Source organism: Ruditapes philippinarum, unplaced genomic scaffold (assembly GCF_026571515.1).
Source record: "Ruditapes philippinarum isolate M1 unplaced genomic scaffold, ASM2657151v2 ctg2793_1_1_1_1, whole genome shotgun sequence".
Classification (NCBI taxonomy): Eukaryota; Metazoa; Mollusca; class Bivalvia; order Venerida; family Veneridae; genus Ruditapes; species Ruditapes philippinarum.
Genome location: NW_026862096.1, coordinates 28,516 through 53,706, shown reverse-complemented (window position 1 = coordinate 53,706; position 25,191 = coordinate 28,516). Strand labels below are relative to the sequence as shown.

Genomic DNA, 25,191 nt, shown 5'->3' with positions numbered 1-25,191 from the left:
TCTAGCCCCCTTAGCATGATCAAATTTAACAAAAATGTGCATATAATATCACGAGAAGAAAAAGGTCCCTAATACATATGAAGCCTTGTTCAAGTGATTTTTAAGAAATGACATAATCACCCTGCATTTAACCTGCCTACAATAAGACTTTGACTTCTTTCTTTAAAAAAGAAATGTGTTCTGATTAGTTATTGTCTTTTATTTCAAAAATATTGGTTCAAAACCCTGTCAACAAGCCATTGTTTCCTTGAGAAAGAAACTTTACACTTATAATGCTTAGTACTAGTTGGTTGCAGAATAATTTGTTGCTTAGAAATTGGATGTAAAATGAACTTAAATGCAACTTTCATTAAAATAAGAATTTTAAAAGAAAGATAACAAATGGTTTCAAATATTTTGCAATGAACTATTTTTCTTCTGGGAAAGATTAAGAATAGTCAAATATAGAGATTTAAAAAAATAAAGCATACCTTTCGGGGCTCAATACTGCACATCATTATCCACCTAGCATCTCAGACTCAGAACTGGTCCCATTTTTAAGCCTGCAATTTGTGTGAAATCTTATATCAGATTTTTCCATTTAAAACAACACATACAATGATTATGATGTCTCACCCAGTCTTATTCAGCTGCACAAAACTTACTGACAGGTGTGTATATATAGAACAGTACCATTTAGTCCTCATAATTTAAATTTGTTTCACATTATTTTAACTTGCAGAAATGAAAAAGACAATCTATCTATTGATATGCTATTTTGTATATTATATATGTTAGAAATTAATTTGACAATCAAATCTAGATTTAAATCAATTATTAATAAATCAAATGTATGAAGTGGTTACAAATTTTAGTTTGCTACCTTGATTGTTTGATATACATGTATAATCTATACTGTATAAATGTAACTAAAGGTTTAATTACCTGATTCTGTTGTATATCTCCTTGTCCCAGGTGATTCTGATTCTTGTCATTATTATTAATCATAACTATACTTATCAAACTTAAACACCTTAACATCTTAAACCAAACTATATCTCCAAAATTGCTTAAACATGAAGTACATCCTCTGTAATTTACACTATTTTCAAGCTTCTAGCTGACCATTCAAACTGGACTGGTACATCATTAGGTAAAACAGGGTTAATCCAAAAATCAAAGCAGTTATCATTTTATATAACATTCATTGAATGTAAAAACCACGTCAAATAGCTAATAGATAATTAGATTTAAAAAATCCTGAATTTAATAAAGAAGAAAAAATGCAATGTCCTAGACATATTCTGCATAGCATTTAAATTTGTAATGTTACCTCTCCCCAAAATAATCACATGGAACAGTCTGATTTGTAGGAATGACCAGGGAGTAAATTAGTCATGCACATATGGTGGGAGAACAAAGGTGGCCAGTTTTATCAGATCTTTGATCTGTGTGGTGTAATATCTAAGTGGGTGTAGTACTTCTTTATCCTAAATGTATGCAATTATCAGGCAATTATTGGTTCCTTGATTTGAAATAGATAAAAAGGACAGTTTCATGAGCTGTTTTATTTCTGTTAAATATCTAAAATACAGGCCTAAATGTCTAAAAAAAAGTACACCTGTCTCTCTTGGTAAAATTTCAAACTTGAGTAAAAAAGTACTGTAAGAAGTACAATAGGTTAAAAACATATACATTTCAATGTTTGTAAGTGCAAAAAAAACAAGAGTAGAATAATGCTTTGGGTAACTTTTATGTGAATTGTTTTTGTTTTGAAATGGAATGACATAGAATTTCATTTGTGTCCATGGTCCACACAGAAATCACTGATTCCATGCCAATTCTGTCGCTATTCCGCTCAGAATATGTGCCAAAATTATCTGCAGGTTATATACAATCATGTATATTTGATTTTCCCTATAACAATATCTTATTAAATAAAATTTCCTTGCTATGTTCAAAAATCAATTAGCAACTTTTTCTCTTTTTTGAAAAAAATCTTAATTGTTTGTGATAAAGGTCTAAGATTATAGAATTTTAAATTCTGAGTATTTTGATACCCATTGTGTTAAAGAAAACTATTACAAACCGACTTCAATATATTTTATCAATTTTTCTCATGTTTTTATACTTAGCATTTTTTCAGCTTTGCTTAGTAATAAAAAGTCTCACAAAAGTTATTTCATTTATTCCTCTGTCCAAAGAACAGGAATTAACAAGACTTCTTACTTTTCACTTTACAAAAAGGCTTTCTAAGAAAATATCTTTCTTGTCTTTGACTAAAGGACTTCACTACAAATGAAGTCCTGATAATTCCTGTCCTCAGGACATATTTGAAAATAAAAGTCCTGAGATTTCCTGTTTTTTCCTGTTGGTAAGATTAAAGTCCTGACAATTCCTGTTTTGTCCTGTTCAGTATCTTCAAAAGTCTTGAGATATCCTGTAAACAGGACTTTTGTTAAGAGGTAGGAAACAAATCCTGGGATAATCCTGGGATTTCCTGGGACTTCCTGAGAACAGGAAATATTTTCTGCACGGGTATCGCTCATTTTCAAAATCTATATTAATTCTGTACAGACACCCACACCAATTTTCAAACCGCTAAGCAAATAATCTGCTATTGAAAGGTATAGTTAGTGAACCTTCATGTACAAACTACATTATCTTAAAACATTTTTATTGTCATGAACGAAGATTTATTATGTTCATTTCTCAATTTTAATTGTGCAAAAGAATGACAAATACTATTGCTGGAGGTATTTGAAATTGCAATAAAACAAAGGTAAGAACGTAATAATTTGCATATAAAAGCATCTATGTAACACTCGATAGTTGATTTTATTGTCTTTTCAGGGGATATAGTGCATTTTAAAATGAAACCATGCAATAATATTTTCACTATTTTTTTTCTTCAATTTTAAAATACAGTATAGATGTATAAAAAAAAACAGCAAATGCAGCAAATCTAACGAGTTCCTAAGACCCCAGGTAAGTAGTTAACAATGATTAGATTACGTTAATGCCTCAAAGGGAATTAAGAATTCTCAAACTACTTTTTAAAATCCAATAAATATATTATATAAATTTATAATCAATAGCTTCAACAGCCTAATTTCAGTCAGCCATATGTTAAGCCTACACTAACATAATGAATTGTGACAGCCTGGAAAAAAAAATCAGCAGCAAACCTTTTAGGAGTTTAGAAGTTTATAATCATGTACTGCTCAGTATTAAGTAAGTAATAAACATTTATTAAGTATGTATTAAGAGGTGAATGTCCCAGGTGCAGAATTTAAATCATTTTGTATTGAGTTCCAACATGCCACAATGTCAGAACAGAACAGTGAAAACAATAGGCAATTTATCAACATGAATACTTTGTTAAATAAACATATTAATATCCTTTATTGATCTTCAATTTTCAGAAAACCTCTCGAGAAAAATGTCATCAAAGAGCTCAAACTGAGAACCAGGGATCAGACAACAGGTGTGCATGTCCTTGTGTCTTGAGTGCTACTTGAACAAAAAATATTTAAAAAATTGGACCATCATTCAACAATTCTGATACCTGGTTAAAGTTACTCTACACCAACACTAAAAAGTAAATTGTGACACAATCGAAGACTTCACTGATGAAGAAATGCCTGGCCCTGCATAAAATTTTAGACATAAGCTGGCATTTAGGGTTGAACAATCAAACATAGATCATCTATCTGCATAGCTTTCTTAAAAGACAGAATTGTTCCTTTTTTGTAAGCATTGGACTTACCCTACCTATTACTTGGAATTCTCCATTAATGATATAAGAGATTTCAATATCAAAATGATTAAATAAAGCAGATAATTGTGTATAAACTGGCCACAATGCAGGCATGTACATTTGTTTTGTTAGGTTTCATATACATGTACATGTATACTAAATTTATCAATAGTTTATTTTTGTCCTGATTACTGTTTTTTTTTTATAATCAAATCAAATTAGAACTACAGCCAAAGTAGTTTTGTGTATTTGTACACTTTTTTTCTCTTAAAATTACGTTCCAAAACTTGTTACATTTATTGCGCTACTGTATTTGGCAGTATAAGGCAATAAATTACATTATTCTCCTCAGACAAGATTTTATTCAAATAATGACTAAAATTTTTTTATCTGGGTTATTTTCCTTCTTCTTCCCTCACATGATACGTTTTGTATTTATTATAACTGTAAATATTCTGCAAAAGTTACATCAGACATATTTTATTTAGTCAAACTTAAGTCCATTTATGTTTAATGCAATATTACCCTATCTATTAACAAATTTATATGCAGTTTAAAGCCATGTAAAGTCAAGTAACACTATAACAAAAAAAATCTCCTAACATAAAAAGATAGCTCCTACTTAAAATGCTTAAACTGTGTCACGCAAAATCATCTAAATCCACAAGCAAGGTGTAAATTACACCTATCATGCATTAAAATATTGATATAATACTTTGCGCAACATGTTTTTATTAATAAAATCACGGGTCCCGTGCAATCTATCTCTTTTGATGATACTTTATACGGCTTGTGGGTTACAGGGGTCATGTTTGTTCAAACAGGAAACAAATTTGTATATATTCCTGATATCAGAAAAATAGCGTTAACCTATCGAGAACGCATTTTTTGTTTTAAAACTTACGATTTTAACATGTGTAAACGTATGCACCTGTACAGGACGAGACTCTTAACTTGATATCCCTAGGTTATCAAAGTTTAAAAAGTAAAAAGATCAAACCAAAATCTTTTTTTCTTTAATCCTCATAAAAATTCAACACAAATTATGCAAGTACCTGTAGCTAGAATTATTATTGAATTTTTAAAAAAAGTTTTTTTGGCCTTTTCAATACCAAATGATAAACATATTCTTACAAAAGTTGTCATTTTATTTAGCCTTAGATTTAACCAACCTAAAAATGATATAAAGATTGCCTACATGCTTTTTTATATAACATTGTCCTAGACTCATTTAACCGTTACAGTCACCTGCTGGAACCAAAAGTAATAAGGGTTTGCCACCAGTATAGAGCCAGGTCAGCCTGCATTTCCTCGCAGTCTGACTCTAAATTTACAACTTGATACCCAACAATTATAATGGACAGTTCCAAAATATGGGAGCTGGACAAGTCCATTTTAGAAATTCAGCAGGTTATGGTTATATAAGAATGCATGAAATGACAATTAAGATCCTATACATGACATTGTATATTATAAGCAAATAAAGCAGAAGAATGAATTTAAATTTCAAATATGGAAAAATTCAATTACATGTATACGATGAATATGCAAATTTATTGTTAAAACCTGCTTTTTTACATACAATAATATAGATGTACATGTGCATAAATTTCTGTTTGAAAAAATTAGGGAGAATACCATACAACATGTTTTATGATAAGGAAATAATTTTATAAGGAAATTCTGGAGAAAAAGATCTCAGGATGGCAATGAAAATAAAAATTATCAAATGAGAAAAGTAGACCTGGGTTAAAGTGTGTTTATGAATGTTAATAGAAACTATAACATGAAACATTCCCAAAAACTGGTAGCTTAATAACAGGAAAAAATATGCATTTTTTTTTTTTTGGTAAAAAATTGTTAAAACATAAAGCAGCATCTTTAGCATTAAACTAAATTTTGAGAACATTATAGTTGTATGACAAAATATAAATAGCTGTAATTCATCAAAGGATGATTTTTGTGTGTTTGTTTTTTTGTATATTAATGCATTTTTATGTTGATAAAAACAATTTATTTCTAGTTTGTCTTCTGTTTTATAAAAGGAGCTCCAAGTACTGAGGTCAAAAAGCCTAAAATCATAAATATTCTTGCATAGATCAAGTGATGCACTTAATTTGTTTGTTTGATTTGGGTTTTACGTCACACCGACACAGTATAGGTCATATGGCGACGTTCCAGCTTTACTGTTATTTTGGGCACGAACGGGCACCTGAGTAGAACCACCAACGTTTAGTAAGCTAGTTTCCTCACATGAAAGAATCCAAAGTCCCTGTAAGGATTCGAACCCACAGCGGTGAGAGGCAAGTGGTTTGAAGTTAACGACCTTAACCACTTGGCCACGGACGCCCTGTGATGTACTTAAAATGGAAAAATCTGCAAAAAAATAATAAAGAAATATACCTAAGAGTCAAATTGAAAATTGATTATTTGCATGATTTAGGCATGGTTTATGTGAAAATCATTGCAAAACTTTTCCTTTTTTTTGGTATTTTTTTTACAATAAAAATAACTATTCTGCGAAAACGGAATGAGGGAATAACATTAGTTATTATTCCAGACCTACATTAAATAGTAAACAAGTAACCAAAAATTACTTCCAGTCCCTTCATGTCAAAAAACCTCAGTGCTTTAAAGTCAGCAATTAAAATAACTGACTTAAATAAGTGATGAGTCAGACTTGTATCATAATTATACAAAGATTTTTTTTTAAAGTGAAACACCCTGAATGATGTACATGTTAAAATCATTAGGGCCATTTAAGATATCAAAAATCAATGTTCAACTTTAAACATCAATAAATACCTCAAATATCGCAATAAATCTATGCTTTTATAAATGATCCTTTTAGTGGGTGGGGTTTCAATATATTTTTCAAGTTTTGGGTTTTAGATAGTGTCAGTTGTTCATTTAAACGGCTTAAAATTCCAGCCAAGTTCAAAAGTGACAAAACTAAAATTAATACGTATAGTATAACCTAAGATTATACAGTTGAGACTTATTAAAAGCCAACTCAAGTAGTTTTTCAAATGAATACCAAATATTATATTAGATCCACTTCTCACAATGAAAAAGAAATAACTATGAAGGACCTATACTTCAAGTAACCTTTATACATGAAAATTCCCAATTTTATTGTTTAAAAAAAGTTGACATATATAGGGATCCTAAAAATACTTGAAAGAAAATTTGTTATATAACTTTAATATTTGTTTGATTTCAGTTATGCCAAGTTAAATTTCATATAAGGAGAATAAATGTATAATCACATATAGATGAAATGAATCTCCATGACCCATTTAGTATAATCTATGAATGGGATTTGCACTTGTGACCTAATTACAACCTCTTTTATTGGCACCCTCTCATAAAATCATTCACCTTTCTACAAGATTATTTTACATTTCATGTCAAAAATTGATACCATTTATATTAAAATATTTGTATTGTAAATAATATTTTTCAAGTATATTAGTTTCAACAAATTATTTCACTAAATTTATTTCAGTTTGTGATGAAAGCTTGACTGTTATTTGAGGCACTTTTGAGTTTATTTCCTAGAACTAACTAATATTGGTGTCAAAACTGGTGTCAAAAGAGGAACAGCAAGACACTAATCGTCACCTTAGTGCATAAATGGGTTCACTCCTTATATGATTTAATAGGAGTTAACCCGTTACTGCACTAAGGTGAGATGGCAGAGTATGGTTTAACAGATCAGTTCAAATGTCAATGAAGCTTCCCCTTGTGGCCAATAAAAGATTCAAACCTATGACTGTAAAACTGTGACCATTTTTTTTCAATAAATCTTATCATCTGATCTTTGTAAATCTTCTACTCATGTAACGACATAAAAAAATATACATGTACTACTGCAACAATTCAATGAAAAATCTCTACTTCTGAGTATGCTTTTTTACCTTCCAGCCAAGTCCACCAAGTTGATTTTGCTCACTATTTCACTGGGTCTGTTTTCTTCCAATCTGGCCTGATGTATGAAAATAAAATATTTATTACAATTATCAGATTAAACCAGCAAAAGTTTCTTTAATTTCTATCTAAATCCTATTTAATTTTACTCAGATGTGCTATGTGGCTTAAAATATTTATTTTACATATTGTAAAAACAAAATTTCTTTCAATTTCTGTAAAGCTGTATTTAAGAAAATAAAAGCATCGTAAAATGTTGGAAAAAGGTATAACAGCTAAAACTGTTGTATGAATTAATTATGTTACAGTAAAACTTGTATAAGATACCTGAGTGTAGCACACAGTAACTATAGCATGACTGCGAGAACTGTGACCATGCATGTATGTTTCTGCTGTTACTCTGAAAATGCATAAATTATCAAATAAGAGAATTGTTCAATCCATTTAACCCTTAGCTCCCTATGCCAGCAGTACTGACCTACACCAATCTGCAAAGCCTTGCAGAGTTATCTTACTTGTATGTTCAATATTAGAATTTTTAATATTTAAACAGCAGTCAACACATTAAATAGTAAAGCCAGTCAAGTCCAATATCCAAATATAAAGTATTATTTGAACATACATGTAATTATTCCAGCATAAATGGAGAAAAATTTAAAATGCTCCTCCCTGCAGAATTTGAGATACAAGACTTGAACAATTTATGATGAGCTATTAAGAAAATTCACTATTAATAAATAAATTCATTATTTTTAGGAATCAAATAATTGTGGAGCAAATGGTTATGGTCAAAATGCATTTTTGGAAAAACAGGCTTCTTTCTGTTTTCAGGACTTATGACCTCCCTTGGCTCTCCATCATGGTAGGACATTAACGTTTATTAGTCAATGAGATATTATGAAGATATCAAGTCTATTGTATAACCTGTATTTGTTGCCCTTGTCAAGAAGTGTCTGTATATCATCATTGGTCTTTACACGGTGCCAGGTTAAATCTAGAATATATTCAAATCTTTTTGTATTTTAAAATATATGGTATAACTTTTATAAGAATGATTCTTAAGAAAAAAGAAATATATTTTAGCATATTTTTATACTGAGATAAAAATATCATGCAAAAATACAGCCTGCTTTACTATTAAAAGGGCAGTTGTTTTTTTTTCTTCAGAAAGGTGAGAATGGACAGACAAGCAAGCAATAATCAGTAGGAGCAATAGTACTGTGTTAAGAAATAAGCTTTTGAAATAAAGAGGTCCAGGCTTTGACTCCCATCATTAACATTGCTCATTTTTTTGAGCAAGAAATCTTACCAGCATTGTTTAGGGTGCATTCTCATATTTTTCTTCCTAGATAGATCAGTAGATAGAAACCATTTCATTTAGTAACTCAGTGACTATCATCATTAAAAAGGAATATGGTTGGAAGTGTACATTTTTCATGAATGACAGTATGTAGATCATCCGTTTTTTGATCATCTATAACAAGTCAACAAAACAAAATTTTGATTGTTTTAGTTTAGAATACCGACTATAAATTCTAAATATATATCAACTTCCCTGTTGTTCTTGCAATCAATCTTCAATCTGTCAATACTAAAAATACGATCCTTTATACTCAAACTGTCTGACATAAAACTTTTAAAACAAATTACAATTTTCTGATCTTTATACAAACCTTTCACATAAGGGCCATCTTTTGGATGTTCTCTAACCTTGAGGGAGAAGTTTTCATTTAATTTGAACATCTCTGGTTGTAGAAGGTCTCTAACACGTTCATTGTAAATCTCAAAATAGCTGACTTCTATGCGGGACGTGAGATTCTCATCTGTACACTCTGACATATGTGTAAACAAACCCTGAAATGCACAAAATATCATGCATATACGTACCGTAGAATACCATTTTTATTTTAATCTTAATGACCATGATTTTCATGCTGTTACTATTGTAAATAGGAATAATGTATTTGCTTGTTTGCCTTAATAGAAATAGCGTAAATTATATAAAACTTGTTTAACCTGAACCCTGCTGAATTTCTTAAATGCGTTTTTCAGCTGCCAGTTTGGAACTGTCCATTATAAGTTTGGGGGATTTTAAGGTGAAAGTTTACAGTAAGCCAGCAAACAGTATACAGCCTGGTCAGACAGCAGGGATGTACAGGCTGGCCTGGCTATATACTGGCGGCACAAGCTCGTTCACAGTCGATTCCAGCAGGGAAAATGTTACTTATATTTTATTGTTATGCAAAGACATACATGGAAATAAAGGTTCTGGGTCATAAGCTTATTTTCAGCACTATTACAGAAATAGTTTTAAGGATTGTGAATTTGGACAGTTTTTCTAAATTTTGCACCAGCAATACAGATGAAGCGGCCGTGGCCCGGGGACAAAGATAGTAATCCTTTAACAGCAATGTTGAAAGGCCTCTGCACCTCATTCACATCTGCCTGAAACTCTGAGATCTTTACACAGTAGGCTCTTTTCAATTATAACTTCATTATAAAATACTTTAAACTGATAGAGTACCAGTACAAGATAGATATGCAAATACAAAAAATTCAAAACTTTAAATTGCCTCATGAAGTTCAATTAAACACAAGAAATGCTTCTGTTTGCAATTTTATCTATATTAATATAAGGGTTTAAAAAGCATATGATTGAGTAGTTAAAGCTATTAGTCAAATAAAACGCAAATTTTTTATATAGAGTAATTTAGCCAACTCGAAGATAACCGAGAATCCGCGATCATTTATTTTAAATTTATTTGAATGATACTTGTAACAGGCTTGGGACATGCGGTATTTAAATGCTGTTTTCAACAAAAGCCAGAGGTTACAATATCGAAACCTATTTTCAAATGTTCGCTAATCTTTTTGAAGTTTTCCTTTTATATAGAAACACATTCAAATGGTTATCAAATTGGCGATATGTATCAAACTTGTCACCGTCAGTACGAGGTGCCAAATTCGTAACGTTATGATAAACCATTGCACTAAAAGCTTTTATTGAATTCGTAATCGCTTTTATTGATACTTGTATTTGATTAGGGTGTAAAGCTATTACAATCCCTCCCCTGCGAATGACGTGAAAAAATGACTTATTTACAATATCGGTCATTTGATACATAGTGTAACGTATTATTTCGGGCATAATTATTTTACGCTTTAACAAAATAAAACATTTTTTAAGGCGTGTCTTTACAGCAAGTTTTCTTTATATACATACAGGTCCTGCAACCCCTTATGAATGTATGGTGGATCAATTTACATAAAAACGTCTAAAATTGATTTTTAAATACGATACATTTTCAATTGTATATGGAGGTCTTTATAGATGCTTTTTATAGTTAAAATATTGTGTTTATCCTTTTGCAAAAAAAAGCATGTTTTCATTAAAATAATGCAGAATATTATTACATTGTACTATATCCAATGAAACACTGCACAGTTACGATTGAATTTCACACACAATAATTCTTTTGTTTTCTTTTTGAGTTCTACAAACACGTTACGAGTTAAAACCCATTTAAAAATATCTTTTCAGAAAGTTTTAATAAGCAATCTTGAAAGAGCACTGAAAACAAAAATACCCCCAGCTGACATTTTTGGGGTAAATTTTTATACACTTGAGTCTTAAATACAAATGTACCTATCCACATAAGTATTGTACAAAATAGTGACAATTTGTAGACTCAAAAAACAAAAATCCATAAAATCATATTTTGCAGGGCCAAAATAAAAGAAAATTGTATCGGAAAGTAATTTTCATATAATCATCTTGTTGGGTTATTTTCAAAGACTCACATAAAAAGATGATTTCTTTAAAGTGGATGTCTGGTGGGTAAAGTTAACATTTTACATGCATGAGGTTATCAATGTACAACAGAGTAAAATATCTTTTATAAAGCAGCTTGACTTTTCCTAGCTTAAGAAGTCAGGCCAGCTTGCAATTTTCCCTTCAGTCTAACCAGACTGTCTCCACACATTAACTATAGATAGTAGAGTAAAGATCGAACCTTCACCTGCAGAAATGTAATGGATTTTGCCTGTCACTGCATTTGGAACAGTTATCAAATTTATTGTTTAAGGTTTTCAATATCAAAATGGAAAAGATTGAGCCAAACAACGACCAATCTGGTCAAACTGCAAAAATGTGCAGGCTAGCCAAGCCCTGTAATGATAGCAAAGGCCAATCACTTTTGGTTCCTGATTAAATGTTAAAAGAATTCATCTATTCCAGGTATCAAACTTGCACCAGGCTACACAAGTGGCTTAAGATAAAAAAAAATCTGGCCCCTGACCACAACCAGGCCACAATATTGTCCAGAAATTATCTTTTGTCAGGCAACTTTTCCACTGATATTGACCAGTGAAGTCAAAGAAAAGGAATCTAGACTATGGCAAATATTTTGTTTGTATACCATGGAATGGATAATAAAGTGAACAAACTTTCATGCTAGTATCCTAATTCAATCAATATTAGTTAACTTGCATGTGAAAACTTTTAAATCCATTTTCTCTAAACATTACAAAAGGGATTACACAAATGCTAGAATTCAACAAAATGCCAAGGGATAAAAAAAATCAGCCAAAAACTTTTGTAAATATATCTTTTAAACTAATATTTACTTATATCATATCAATTCTTATATTTTTACCTGTAGAGAAGTAAAATTTAAGAGCTATATTAAGTCTCCTCATTAAGAGTTATTATATGACAGTGAAACCTGTGTCCATGAACATGCTCAATTCATGTCCATAATATACAGAAAACTTGTCTTGATAAAGTCATCTTTCCTTTTTTTCCCCAACTTTAAAATTTAGCTGCAGACCTATAGTTGTTTAGAATGTCATTCAAATTCTAGGGTTTCCTGACCAAAAAAAAATTATTTATCAATTTAATGAATGATATCATTATCGATACAGTTAAGAACCAAGGCCAATTAGAACCAAGACAAATCAGCTAAGATATCTTCTTCTTTCACAAAGGTTGGCCTTTAAATACAGGTGTGACTGTACTTATACACACCTTCTGGTATTTCAATTAGCCAATAATTCATTTTGATCTACAAAATCACTATCATTGCAATGTGTTTAAAGGCATGTCAATGTAATACTTGTATTCATTTGTGAAGTCCCTAGAGACTAACATAAAATGTTGACATAACATATTGAGATATTTAATATACTATATTGATTTATGATCAATTACAGTAAATCTTCAACAACCTACCCAGATTTCAGACGAGTGACGATGTGCTATTTTAATGCCTGTATTATCCTAATTTTTTAGAACAATACAGAACTGACATAATTCTAAATGACAAATCAGGGTAATTTTAAGAAACATTGATCGAGATGCTCAAGTCAAATATTCAAGTATAGTGTTTAAAGATAAAGTTAAATGTAACATTAAGACTAGTAATAAATAGCCTAATAATGACATCAACTATAGAAGTGGAAAAATAAACATTCAATAAATTTAAGACCCCATGCAAATGTTCTTTATGCCAAAACCAGAAAATTGCATGCCCACGAAATTAAGTTAATTCAAAGTATATTTTGATACTTCTGACAAAACTACCCTTTTTATCAATACCCTTACGTCTTATTTACTTAAATTTCACAGTTTTATAAATACAGCATCATCTCAAGCAAAAATATCTCAATATCAAAAAGAAATACAAGAAATACATTTTAATAAATAAATGAAATTCCCAAATTCCTTGGTCCAGATAATTTTTTATACACCCCGTTTGGCAATAATAAAAACTCAGCTCGCTGAACGTTTCAAAAGTCATTTAATCATTTTGTGTATCAATGTAACCTCCGACAGTGTAAATAATCCAAATTATATCAATCTAAGTGATTCTAAGGGATATGACGCTGCTTGAAGTTGTTGAATATTATTCCTATATCAGGCCGCAATAGTTTGTATCGTTTACATTTATCGCTACTTATGTATACAAACATAGGCCTACTACTGATTACGTATCGTCTATAGTGAGCTACTGAATGATACATCTCCGTAAATAATAAACACGATTTTCATTTCATAGCTAGTCTGAACAAGCAGGGCACGGAGAAAATTCATGATTAAATATCTTTTTAATCTTTTTTGACAAGACCATTTTATAATTTTGTGTTCATTCTGTAGATTTTTTATGGAAAACATTAACTTTTGCAGTCTTTTGCGACTGTCTAACATAATTATTGGTAAAGGACAGCCACTTATAACCCTTTGGCATCGTAACAAGTGAATAAAATTATTGGCTTGTTGAATGCTCACTAGATAACTTGCTCCCATGAAAGGATGTGCACCCTTAAGGAATCAAACTAACATTTGTAACGGGGGGGGGGGGGAATTGGGGGGGGGGATGTAGTTTTTATTCAGCAATTTTAACAACACAAACCACCATGCCCTGTCTCATAGGGGAATAATCTTGTTGTAACATTGTCATGTAATATAAAATTTTCCCCGTGGCACAATGGTACATCTCTTAAAATACCATTAATGCTGAACAGCCTCTCAGAATAATGGAACTAGAGATAGCTAGCTATAATGCATAAAGGAGCAATAATTTTGAACTTAGTAAAAAAAAGTTATGCGAATCATTTTCCTTCCTAAAGTATAATTAGACAGTACCTAAGGAGGGATCAAGTTCTGCACTTGACATGATATTTATCCTTCACATTATGAACCATTTACATCAATACTGTAACTGAGTCTTGTCAAACGAGTAGGTACAATATTGTTGCGCTAAACCCTTACGACTTCTACTTGAGTTGAAATTTTTTTCCTTATTAGCTTAATATAGGCAGGCAAAGCATATTTCATGTCAATTAAAGATTATGTGATGTTATGTTATTGAGCATAAATCATACACAGATACTTATATCCCTTACAGCAATGTCACATGACCCCTTCAAACTTATACCATTTATAAGGACGCGTAAGTCCCCCAATATCTAATTGACAAAGAACCATCCATTTCCGATTTATTTCAAGCAAACAACTTCTTGTATAAGGAATTTAATTTAACTTGAGAGAGGGATTTTGATATTTACAAGGAGATTTGTGTATTTTAATGGTGATTTATATCACTGATTGTTTTTATCTTCAAATATTCCTGACCAGTTCTTACAAATCCAAGGAATTGTCAAGTGTTTAAAAAGGTTTGCAGTGTTTCAAAATATCAAAACTACATTACCCTGAGACAGTTACATGGGGTAAAACTTCAAATCGTACAAATTTGTATATAAAATATCAATAATAAATCCATTGAATATTGAGATGAAATTTCAAGACTTATTTTTTGAGTCATCGAAATTCTAGGTCAAGCATAATGGTATTTTATGATTCTATTCTATAAACAGAAATATATATGAGTTTGTAAGTGTTCAGAAGGGGTAAAGTGATTTAAAACATATGATTGTTGAATTTTTACTTCACTTTACATTCAGTTGGCAAAAATATTTCCTACTTTCAAGTGAGTACAAATAAGGTGGGCTGTATGTTAATTGTATTAACATACAATTGTGTAAATGAAGTGATATTTTCGTGAAAGAAATTCAAGATGGAAAGAGCAGTAGATTTGTCTGCTACAAGAAGACACCGTCACCTTGGTAAGTGAATGTTTGCTGAGAGAGAAACCTGGCACAAGCACATGTCTTCAAGCAAAATTACACATATTACTTATAATAAATACATGTAGAAAGACACTAAACCTCACCTCACATATTCTTGGTATTAGACCAACATCTCCCTGAAAATAAAAACAAAACAATAAAACATGTCAGAAGTGTGTTTTATCTTTTGATAAACATGCTACACATGTACATGAAACAATAAGACGAACATTTAAAAAAAAAAATACTTTAAAAAAAAAACAATTATTTTCTTCTTCATTTATCAACTTAATATATACTACAGTTCATGTACATAAGCCTTTAAAGATGCAACTTTGTCACCAGCTGACTTTACAGTATAACAGTTTTACACTGACAAAAAAAATTAGGACAAACATCCTAAATTGGTCAAATATTTGACAAACACGCTTTAGTTTTGAGTAGAAAGTTCTGTTTGTTTGGGTTTAGTGCCATTCTGAAAAATGTCAGTGGGCAGTTACATGAGTGTTATGGAATATTTCATTACTTGCTGAATTCTAAAATTCCATTTTGATACTATCCATTGTTAATTTTATAGATATTAAGATGAAAATTTTAAGTTAGTTAGCCAAAACTAGAACTCCGCGAGTCGGATGTGTCGCCTTGTGAACAATATCGTTTAGGAGAAATGGCCAGGACAAAAATGAAATACGAATACTAACAAAGGGCAATAGCTCAAAAAATAATAAGTGCAGAGCAGCAGTTTCTATGCATTGCACATCTTATCAATAAGATCTATCATTCTATGAAGTTTCAAGTCCATATCTTTTATAATTTATGAGTAATGGCCTGGAAAAAAATAAAATATGAAAATATATAAAGGGTAATAACTCAAAAAAAAAAAAATGCAGAGTACCGGTTCTTGTACAATGCACTTTTTCTTAATGAGATTTATCATCCTAAGAAGTTCCATGTCTATAGCTTTCATACTTGAGGAGAAATGACCTGGTTAAAATAAAGTACCTGTTCCTGTAAACTGCAGTACCTGTTCCTGTGCACTGCACTTCTTCTTGATGAGATCTATCATCCTATGAAGTTTCAAGTCCATAGCTGTTACACATTAGGAGAAATGGCCCGGACAAAAATAAAGTATGAAATTAACAAAGGGCAATAAATCAAAAAATAAGAAATACAGAGTACTGGTTCTTATGCACTTCACTTCTTCTTAATGAGATCTATCATCATATGAAGTTTCAAGTCCATAGCTTATATACTTTCGGAGAAATGGTCCGGACAAAAATAAAGTATGAAAATTAACAAAGGGCAATAACTCAAAAAATAAGAAATGCAGAGTACCTTTTCTTATGCACTTCACTTCTTCTTAATGAGATCTATCATCATATGAAGTTTCAAGTCCATAGCTTATATACTTTCGGAGAAATGGTCCGGACAAAAATAAAGTATGAAAATTAACAAAGGGCAATAACTCAAAAAATAAGAAATGCAGAGTACCTTTTCTTATGCACTGCACTTCTTCTTAATGAGATCTATCATCCTATGAAGTTTCAAGTCCATGGCTTTTATACATTAGGAGAAATGGCCCGGACAAAAATAAAGTATGAAAATTAACAAAGGGAAATAACTAAAAAATTAGGAAGTGCAGAGTACCGGTTCTTGTGCACTGCACTTTTTCTTAATGAGATCTATCATCCTATGAAGTGTCAAGTCCCGACGCAGACGCCGACACCGACACTGCCGACGCCGCCGACAAAAGTAATCCCTATATGTCGCCTTTTTCAAGGCGACACAAAAATACAGCCCAGTCAGATATTTTGTTGCTTTGACTTTTATCAAACCTCAGAAATGTTATTCAAAGGACAGATCACTTGTTTTAATAAATTGGCATAAATATACCACTCCTAAAATACTTTTTTTCTGATTTTGTACTCTTACAGATAAAATTGATTGAAATATTGATCAAAAAGTAATATTAAAGGCTAGTATAAATGAATTTCAAAGAATTTGAAAAATGAAAACACTTCTATTGTTCACAACTTGTGTAGGTGTTGAATTTCCCACAGAAAATGTTTATTCAGGATTAGAGATTAAAAATTTTTAATCTGCAATGAATATTATATAATCTCTAACCCAAAAACAGATTCAAATAGCAAAACAAATGTGCACATTGCTCCAATCCATTTTCGATTTTATCATAATTGTTTTTTTTCTCTTTTAAGAAATTATAATAATAACAGACAGTGATTATTCAATTCTAGTGATCAAAACACACAATTATAGAACGGAAACTCTTTCATATGTCAAAGCAAATTAAAAACTAAATTATGATGAATTATCTATAATCAATACAAAAAAAAATTGTCTTCTCTTTTTTCTTCTTCTTTTTTTTTCAGAAAAAAAACTAGTGATCAATACACTACTGTCTCAACTTGTTCAATAAGGGCAATGACTTAATACAGTTTTGCATTTCATGTTTATAATGCAGCAAATTATCCAATTCAGATATTTCTTTGCATGCAATTGTTAAAGACAATGATTTGTAAAAGGCTTGGTTCTTCAATGAATACATTCATAAATGCATGATGAGTTATTTTGGTTTTATATAATCTAAAGCAGCAAATGAAAAATTCTAATAATTTTCTTTTATTTTAATTTCATGATGCTTTGGCTGGTATTTAACATTTTGGGATACCAATGTTATGAAAATAAAAATCCCCATCAGCTTCTGACTTAAACCATGATATATCCTAGCAATAAATAATGCAAAAGCCACAGTTGTTTGTAATAATCATATACAATACGCTGCCTTACAGGGTATCCCATCATAGTGTGAGTTTTGCCGGTGCCAGTTTGTCCATATGCGAACACACAAGCATTGAAGCCATCAAATGCTGCCTTGAGAACATCTGTACCCAGATCTTCAAACACCTGAAATATACAATATATTTTCTAAAAATCAAACAGATTATTTTTATTCTTTGTTCCTTAACCTAATTAAAATTATGACATTATATTTATTATTTATATATATAAATCATGTTACAAAGTATATGTATACAAATATTATGACAAATTTGACATGCCCTTAACATTATATAAACTTTTTATTATTAGAAGAAAGTCTATCTTTAACTTTAAGATTTTAATCAAACATAGGCGAGAGCAAACACTTGATTCAATATAAAAAACATGTGATCACACCCTTTTTTTCCACTTAGGTTTATAATTAATATTTACTCTATAATTGCCTTTATCCTACACAGTTTTGTTTAAATTCCCTACTACTAGTTTGAACTTATACATTATTTGCTCTTCTTTTCAAATATCTGATTTTTTTTTGTACTTAAGTTCAAGTGTCACATAACTTCTGGAGAGCTATTTTCCATAATAGTAGGCTTATGCTAACTTTAAAAAGCCAGACTATCTTCATAATTGTAGTAATTCTGGTATTTACTTAGTGGAATCCCCATCATTTACTATGGGCAGTTCAAAATTAAAACTAGGTCAAGAAAAAATGGTTGCCATTGAAATCAAACCAACACAGTAAAAGTCATGAGGTGACATTCCAGTTTTACAGGTAATGACGTCCCTTCATGCCATATATCAGACATAAGCAGGCATCTTGGTAGACTACTACTGACTTTCCATAAGCTATGCTGGATAGCTCCATTCCTCAATAGTCACTGACGGGACTCAAACCCTTATCAGTATGGGGTAAGTGATTTAAAGTCTGTGACATTAACCACTCAACCACGTAGAACCCTTATCATTATAACAAAGTAATTTACATTAAACAAAATTTGACAGAGTATTGATCAATCAATAAATTTTCAGCCTGCTCTTTCAATTTTTTTTTTCTCACACTCAAGTTGAGATTATTTTTGTTTTGCATAAATCAGTTTAATATGTTATTTGTGATTCCATAACTTTAATAATGCTACTTATTTAGCTGTCAGAAAGCTGAAGTCTGTTATATAATTCTATTCAATTCTAATAACTTGCTACTCTTTGATGGAATTAAATGTTTACACAAGCCCGCTCTATCCAATAGTTTGGATTTCGGTTAATTTAAAAACTAGCGGAATCAGGCAAATTAAAATATTCAATAGTGAAACAATTAGGGTATGAAATTTTGACACGCTTCCAAAATAGCGTTCCAAGATTATCCAAAATTTTGTTGTAATAAAAGCTGAAATCAATCAATTGTCAATGAAAAAGCAACAATAACAAAAACTTTTCGTGGGATCGCTGATTTATAAATATCTCCAGATCATTCATTTTGAAATGTGTACATTCGATAGCACAAGGTTGAGCACTGGGATTGTATTGTCGAATAATTAGCTGTAGACAATGCCTTCCTAACAATACCCTAATTAAGTGAAAAATTAGCTTGGCCAACAAGCCACTAAATCAAGTAGCAATTCAATGTTTTCATATTTTATTCATGACTATCCATTACTCACCAATCAATGAATAAATTCTCAATGACAATTATTATTTACCATACAATGAATCAAAATAATTATAACTGGTCTCAATTGAAATGCATACCAGTCTGAATCTCTTAAATTGACCGAATATGAAATTTGAAATTCAACTGGAAAACTACAGAAAATTATCTTAATCTCTCTATTATATAGTTCTGCAAAAGACCTAAACATTTAGTTCAGTCCACAGTACAGAGGAGGTAAACTTGTCAAACAAACATTTTGTATTTTCATGCAGTGTACCATATAAACGAGAAAGGACGTTTTCATCTTGTATGACTTACCAGAAGACTTTATTTACAGAAACATGTCTGTCATAAGAATATTGAGAATATTTTTTGGCTTCATCATTCTTACAGAATAATGATATGATAATAAATGTGACATTTTTTGCCCTAAGTTTCCATGTGGACTGTGTATGACACAGATCTATAGCATTCTGTGGTTTGTTTGATCTAGGTTTAATAGTGTTACAGGGATCAATGGATTCCGACATTCTGTCTGTTTTATAAATCAGAATAGGGAAATAACAAAAAAATCTCAGAACTTAAAAGTCAAATTTTTATGTGTGTGTGATTTAGTTTTTGCTTTTGATTTTAAGGTTCAAAGATTATACTGCACACAGACTGATATAACTGGGTCATCTTACAGACTGACATAACAGGGCCATTGACAGACTGACATAACAGGGCCATCTTACAGACTGACATAACAGGGTCATCGACAGACTGACATAACAGGGTCATTGACAGACTGACATTACATGGGCATCTGACAGACTAGAGCATGAAAGGGCATCGAACAGACTGACATTACAGGGCCATCTTACAGACTGACATAAAAGGGCCATCTTAAAGACTGACATAACAGGGTCATTGACAGACTGACATAACAGGGTCATTGACAGACTGACATAACAGGGCATCTGACAGACTGGCATAACAGGGCATCGGACAGACTGACATAATAGGGCCATCTTACAGACTGACATAACAGGGCCATCTTACAGACTGACATAACAGGGTCATAGACAGGCTGACATAACAGGGTTATTGACAGACTGGCATAACAGGGCATCTGACAGACTGACATAACAGGGCCATCTTACAGACTGACATAACAGGGCCATCTTACAACTGACATAACAGGGCCATCTTACAGACTGATATAACAGGGCCATCTTACAACTGACATAACAGGGCCATCTTACAGACAGACATAACAGGGCCATCTCATAACTTACATAACAGGGCCATCTTACAGACTGATATAACAGGGCCATCTCACAACTGACATAACAGGGCCATCTCACAACTGACATAACAGGGCCATCTCACAACTGACATAACAGGGCCATCTTACAACTGACATAACAGGGCCATCTCATAACTTACATAACAGGGCCATCTTACAGACTGATATAACAGGGCCATCTCACAACTGACATAACAGGGCCATCTCACAACTGACATAACAGGGCCATCTCACAACTGACATAACAGGGCCATCTTACAGACTAACATAACAGGGCGGTCTTAAAGACTGACATAACATGGTCATCTTTCAGACTGACATAACAGGGCCATCTTACAGACTGATATAACAGGGCAATCTTAAAGATTTGCATAACAGGGCAATCTTACAGACTGGCATAACAGGGCTTCGGTTTAAACAATTATTAAGCTCGATTGCAAAACAAGTTCTTGCAACTTATATAAATCACTTTTGAGTCCTCTTCCTGGAGCCAACCAGTACTGGTGTCATATGAAGAAACATGATTGTGACCCTAGTAGGGCTTGAACCCATGATCTCTGGGTTGAGAGGCAGACACCTTAACCACTAGGCCACCACTCCCAGGGCCATCTTACAGACTGGAATATAATAAACAGGGTCATCTTACAAACTGGCATAACAGGGTCATCTTACACAAGGACTTAACTGGGTCATCTTTCAAACTTAGCATCTACATGTGTTTTTCCTATGAAACAGTCTCCATCACTCAGTTCAGAAACTGAGCAACTGGATAATATAACTTTACATTCATTTACACAACTTATAAGTCCTGTTTTCAGCAAAGTTTACACTTGTCAAGCTGTCACCATTGAGTGAATCAATCAGATGATTTTTTAGATCAACTTTAATAGCATATTTGTTCCAGGACATTTCATACTTTAAAGAACAATATGTCGCAAGGAATTTACTGAATGATAAATCATTACTTACAATATTGATTCTCTTTTGTTTTCCAAAAATTTAAGATTAAAACAATTCTTGCCAGAGCTACTAAAAATTGAAGAAAAGATTAAAGACAAGAATGTTTTGAGTTTTATATTTTCCAGTCAATTGTTAATCTGAAATAAAACCAAAGAAAAAAAGCTTTTGAGCTGTGTTTGCAAGCAATTATGTTAAAGCTAACCCTTACCAACCTTAGTATCTTTAATGGACTTGTCCATTCTTCAACGTTTATATTTTTTAGGATACAATGTATGTACTGACTGAATAGAGAACAATGCAGACGATGATCAGACAGCGTGGATGTGCCGGCTTCATCTTGGTCTGCGCTGGTTGCATGGTTATATTCATTTCACAAGCAGGCTAAGGATTAAGTGTATCAATTTATCATTATGATGTTTCAGTAAAGTGCATGTTTGAGTGTGTTATTAAAATCTTGACCACTTTATAAGTATGTGTTTCCTGCATTTACAACCATATCTTCTCAACTTATATCTACAGATTTGTATTGCAACCTGAAAAACATGTGCATGACCCAGTGCTCAAACTTATGAATGTATTACCAGTCTGTAGACTGACTATCTTTTTCTTAGTGTTCAAACTGGGCGGCCTTTGTCTGGAATGTTTATTCAAATCTACAACAATTAACTAGCATGTATACACACACACTTCTCCCCACTTGACAACTTTTATTTCATAACATTTACAAAACTTGAAGAACTGTATTTAAAGGAAGTTTCTATTTATCTTATGTCCAATTTTAACAAGTCCTTTAAACTGACCACCTTTTAAATCTTCAAAGAGGTCATTTACTTCAATGTCTAGATATACCTGTTGTTAGACAATGATCCATATTGTGACAATAAATAAAACTGCTGAAAAGCCTCGTTAAAACAGTTTTATTAAGCTAGTTCCCTTGGCTTATAAAAGTAAGTATACTTGATACAAATCTTGTATAAACAAGAATGTACTTTATTACAACTATTCTTATAATGCTTAAATATCATAACTATTAGTAGTGAAAAGCCAGTCAGAATATTCATTTAAAATTATATAATGTACATATATTTTGAAAAAATATTCAAATTAATAAATTTTATTTTTTATACTTCTCTTTGTGTAATTAGAACTTTACATACTATTGTATGCTTAGGTGCTCATTGACCATCATACAGTTGCCTTCTTTTAGCTCAAAATTAATATCTTTGGCTAATACTCTGTGAAAATTGCATTGAGATTCCAGTTTCAACAATTTGTGTCTTTAAGGGCATGACTGGTGACATGTCCTGGGTCAGTACCAGCCAACACTGCTTTTTGTGCCTTAAAAGGCAACTGGGTTATTATCATATTATGAGGTACAACTTTTACAAGATTAAAATACAATCATTTTTAGCTTTATTCTGTGTTGTTTATTCTTAGCAAAGGTAAAGAAAATGGCAAGCCAATTCCACTAACATTGGACCTGCAATTCTTATCACCTCATCCTAATCTCACAATATTCTTAGTATTTTGATCATGCAATCCCCAATCAAAACAACAGAATTTTTTCAAACTCAAATATGAAAAATCAGCAAAGAACGGATTTTAGCCACAAAAGCATTATATTATTAATTCATGTACCTTTATTGGCTTATAGCAGGATTTTAGGCTTATCTAATAAACAAGTCTTGATAAGCACAAGGCATTTTATCAACCACATAGCCCCTTTTGTGGACCCCACAGAGATCGCATAGCTTGACCAGCGAGCTTACTCATCATTTAGTGCAAGGCTTATCAGCAGCCAAAGTCAGTCTAAAGATTTTTCACAGTTAAAACTTGATTGATATTTTGTTTTTACAAGGATAAGTAAGATTTTTATTTGGAAAATATTATTACTTGTGAACAAATTCTATCACTGGTAAGTTATGATTTCATAACTTTTTTCAGAATTCAGTACATAACCAATAATTATAAGAATCCTTTGTTCTGTCAAAACACCTTTTTGTTACAGATCTTTTTTACTTATATTTTAACTGGATATAATTATGTACTAGATATAATATACAGGAAAATGTAATTGTTGAGGTACCTTAGTTTTGAAAATATACCCTAGCCTCTTACGGAGGTAAAAATTTTCTACGAGGTATATTTATTCTCTTACGGAGATCTTATTATCTAGAAAATATACCCTAGCCTCTTACGGAGGTAAAAATTTTCTACGAGGTATATTTATTCTCTTACGGAGATCTTATTATCTAGAAAATATACCCTAGCCTCTTACGGAGGTGAAAATTTTCTACGAGGTATATTTATTCTCTTACGGAGATCTTATTATCTAGAAAATATACCCTAGCCTCTTACGGAGGTGAAAATTTTCTACGAGGTATATTTATTCTCTTACGGAGATCTTATTATCTAGAAAATATACCCTAGCCTCTTACGGAGGTGAAAATTTTCTACGAGTTATATTTATTCTCTTACGGAGATCTTATTATCTAGAAAATATACCCTAGCCTCTTACGGAGGTGAAAATTTTCTACGAGATATATTTATTCTCTTACGGAGATCTTATTATCTAGAAAATATACCCTAGCCTCTTACGGAGGTAAAAATTTTCTACGAGGTATATTTATTCTCTTACGGAGATCTTATTATCTAGAAAATATACCCTAGCCTCTTACGGAGGTGAAAATTTTCTACGAGGTATATTTATTCTCTTACGGAGATCTTATTATCTAGAAAATATACCCTAGCCTCTTACGGAGGTGAAAATTTTCTGTGAGGTATATTTATTCTCTTACGGAGATCTTATTATCTAGAAAATATACCCTAGCCTCTTACGGAGGTGAAAATTTTCTACGAGGTATATTTATTCTCTTACGGAGATCTTATTATCTAGAAAATATACCCTAGCCTCTTACGGAGGTGAAAATTTTCTACGAGGTATATTTATTCTCTTACGGAGATCTTATTATCTAGAAAATATACCCTAGCCTCTTACGGAGGTGAAAATTTTCTGTGAGGTAATTATTCTCTTACGGAGATCTTATTATCTAGAAAATAAACCCAAACCTCTTACGGAGGAACAAATATAGATACAAATATTATGTTTTTTGGAAATCCATAGATTTACTTACATTAAAAATAATGGCAAACATAATGCTGACCCTTAAGCGGGTCGTATTCATAACAGAGATGTAC

At 31.6% G+C, this 25,191-nt stretch overlaps 1 protein-coding gene across 4 annotated transcripts in view; it reads right to left on the bottom strand.

Moving 5' to 3' along the window:
• Nucleotides 1-25,191, bottom strand: part of LOC132717901 (centrosome-associated protein 350-like) — a 114,271-nt gene that overhangs the window by 74,133 nt on the left and 14,947 nt on the right. For all 4 annotated transcript variants that reach the window (XM_060701481.1, XM_060701482.1, XM_060701483.1 and 1 more), the window contains exons 4-9: nt 18,104-18,220; nt 15,400-15,432; nt 9,343-9,523; nt 8,594-8,663; nt 7,997-8,069; nt 7,660-7,727 (exon numbers count right to left, since the gene is read on the bottom strand). In XM_060701481.1, coding sequence (XP_060557464.1) covers nt 7,660-7,727; nt 7,997-8,069; nt 8,594-8,663; nt 9,343-9,523; nt 15,400-15,432; nt 18,104-18,220 — 542 coding nt within the window. The remainder of the gene's footprint in view (nt 1-7,659; nt 7,728-7,996; nt 8,070-8,593; nt 8,664-9,342; nt 9,524-15,399; nt 15,433-18,103; nt 18,221-25,191) is intronic.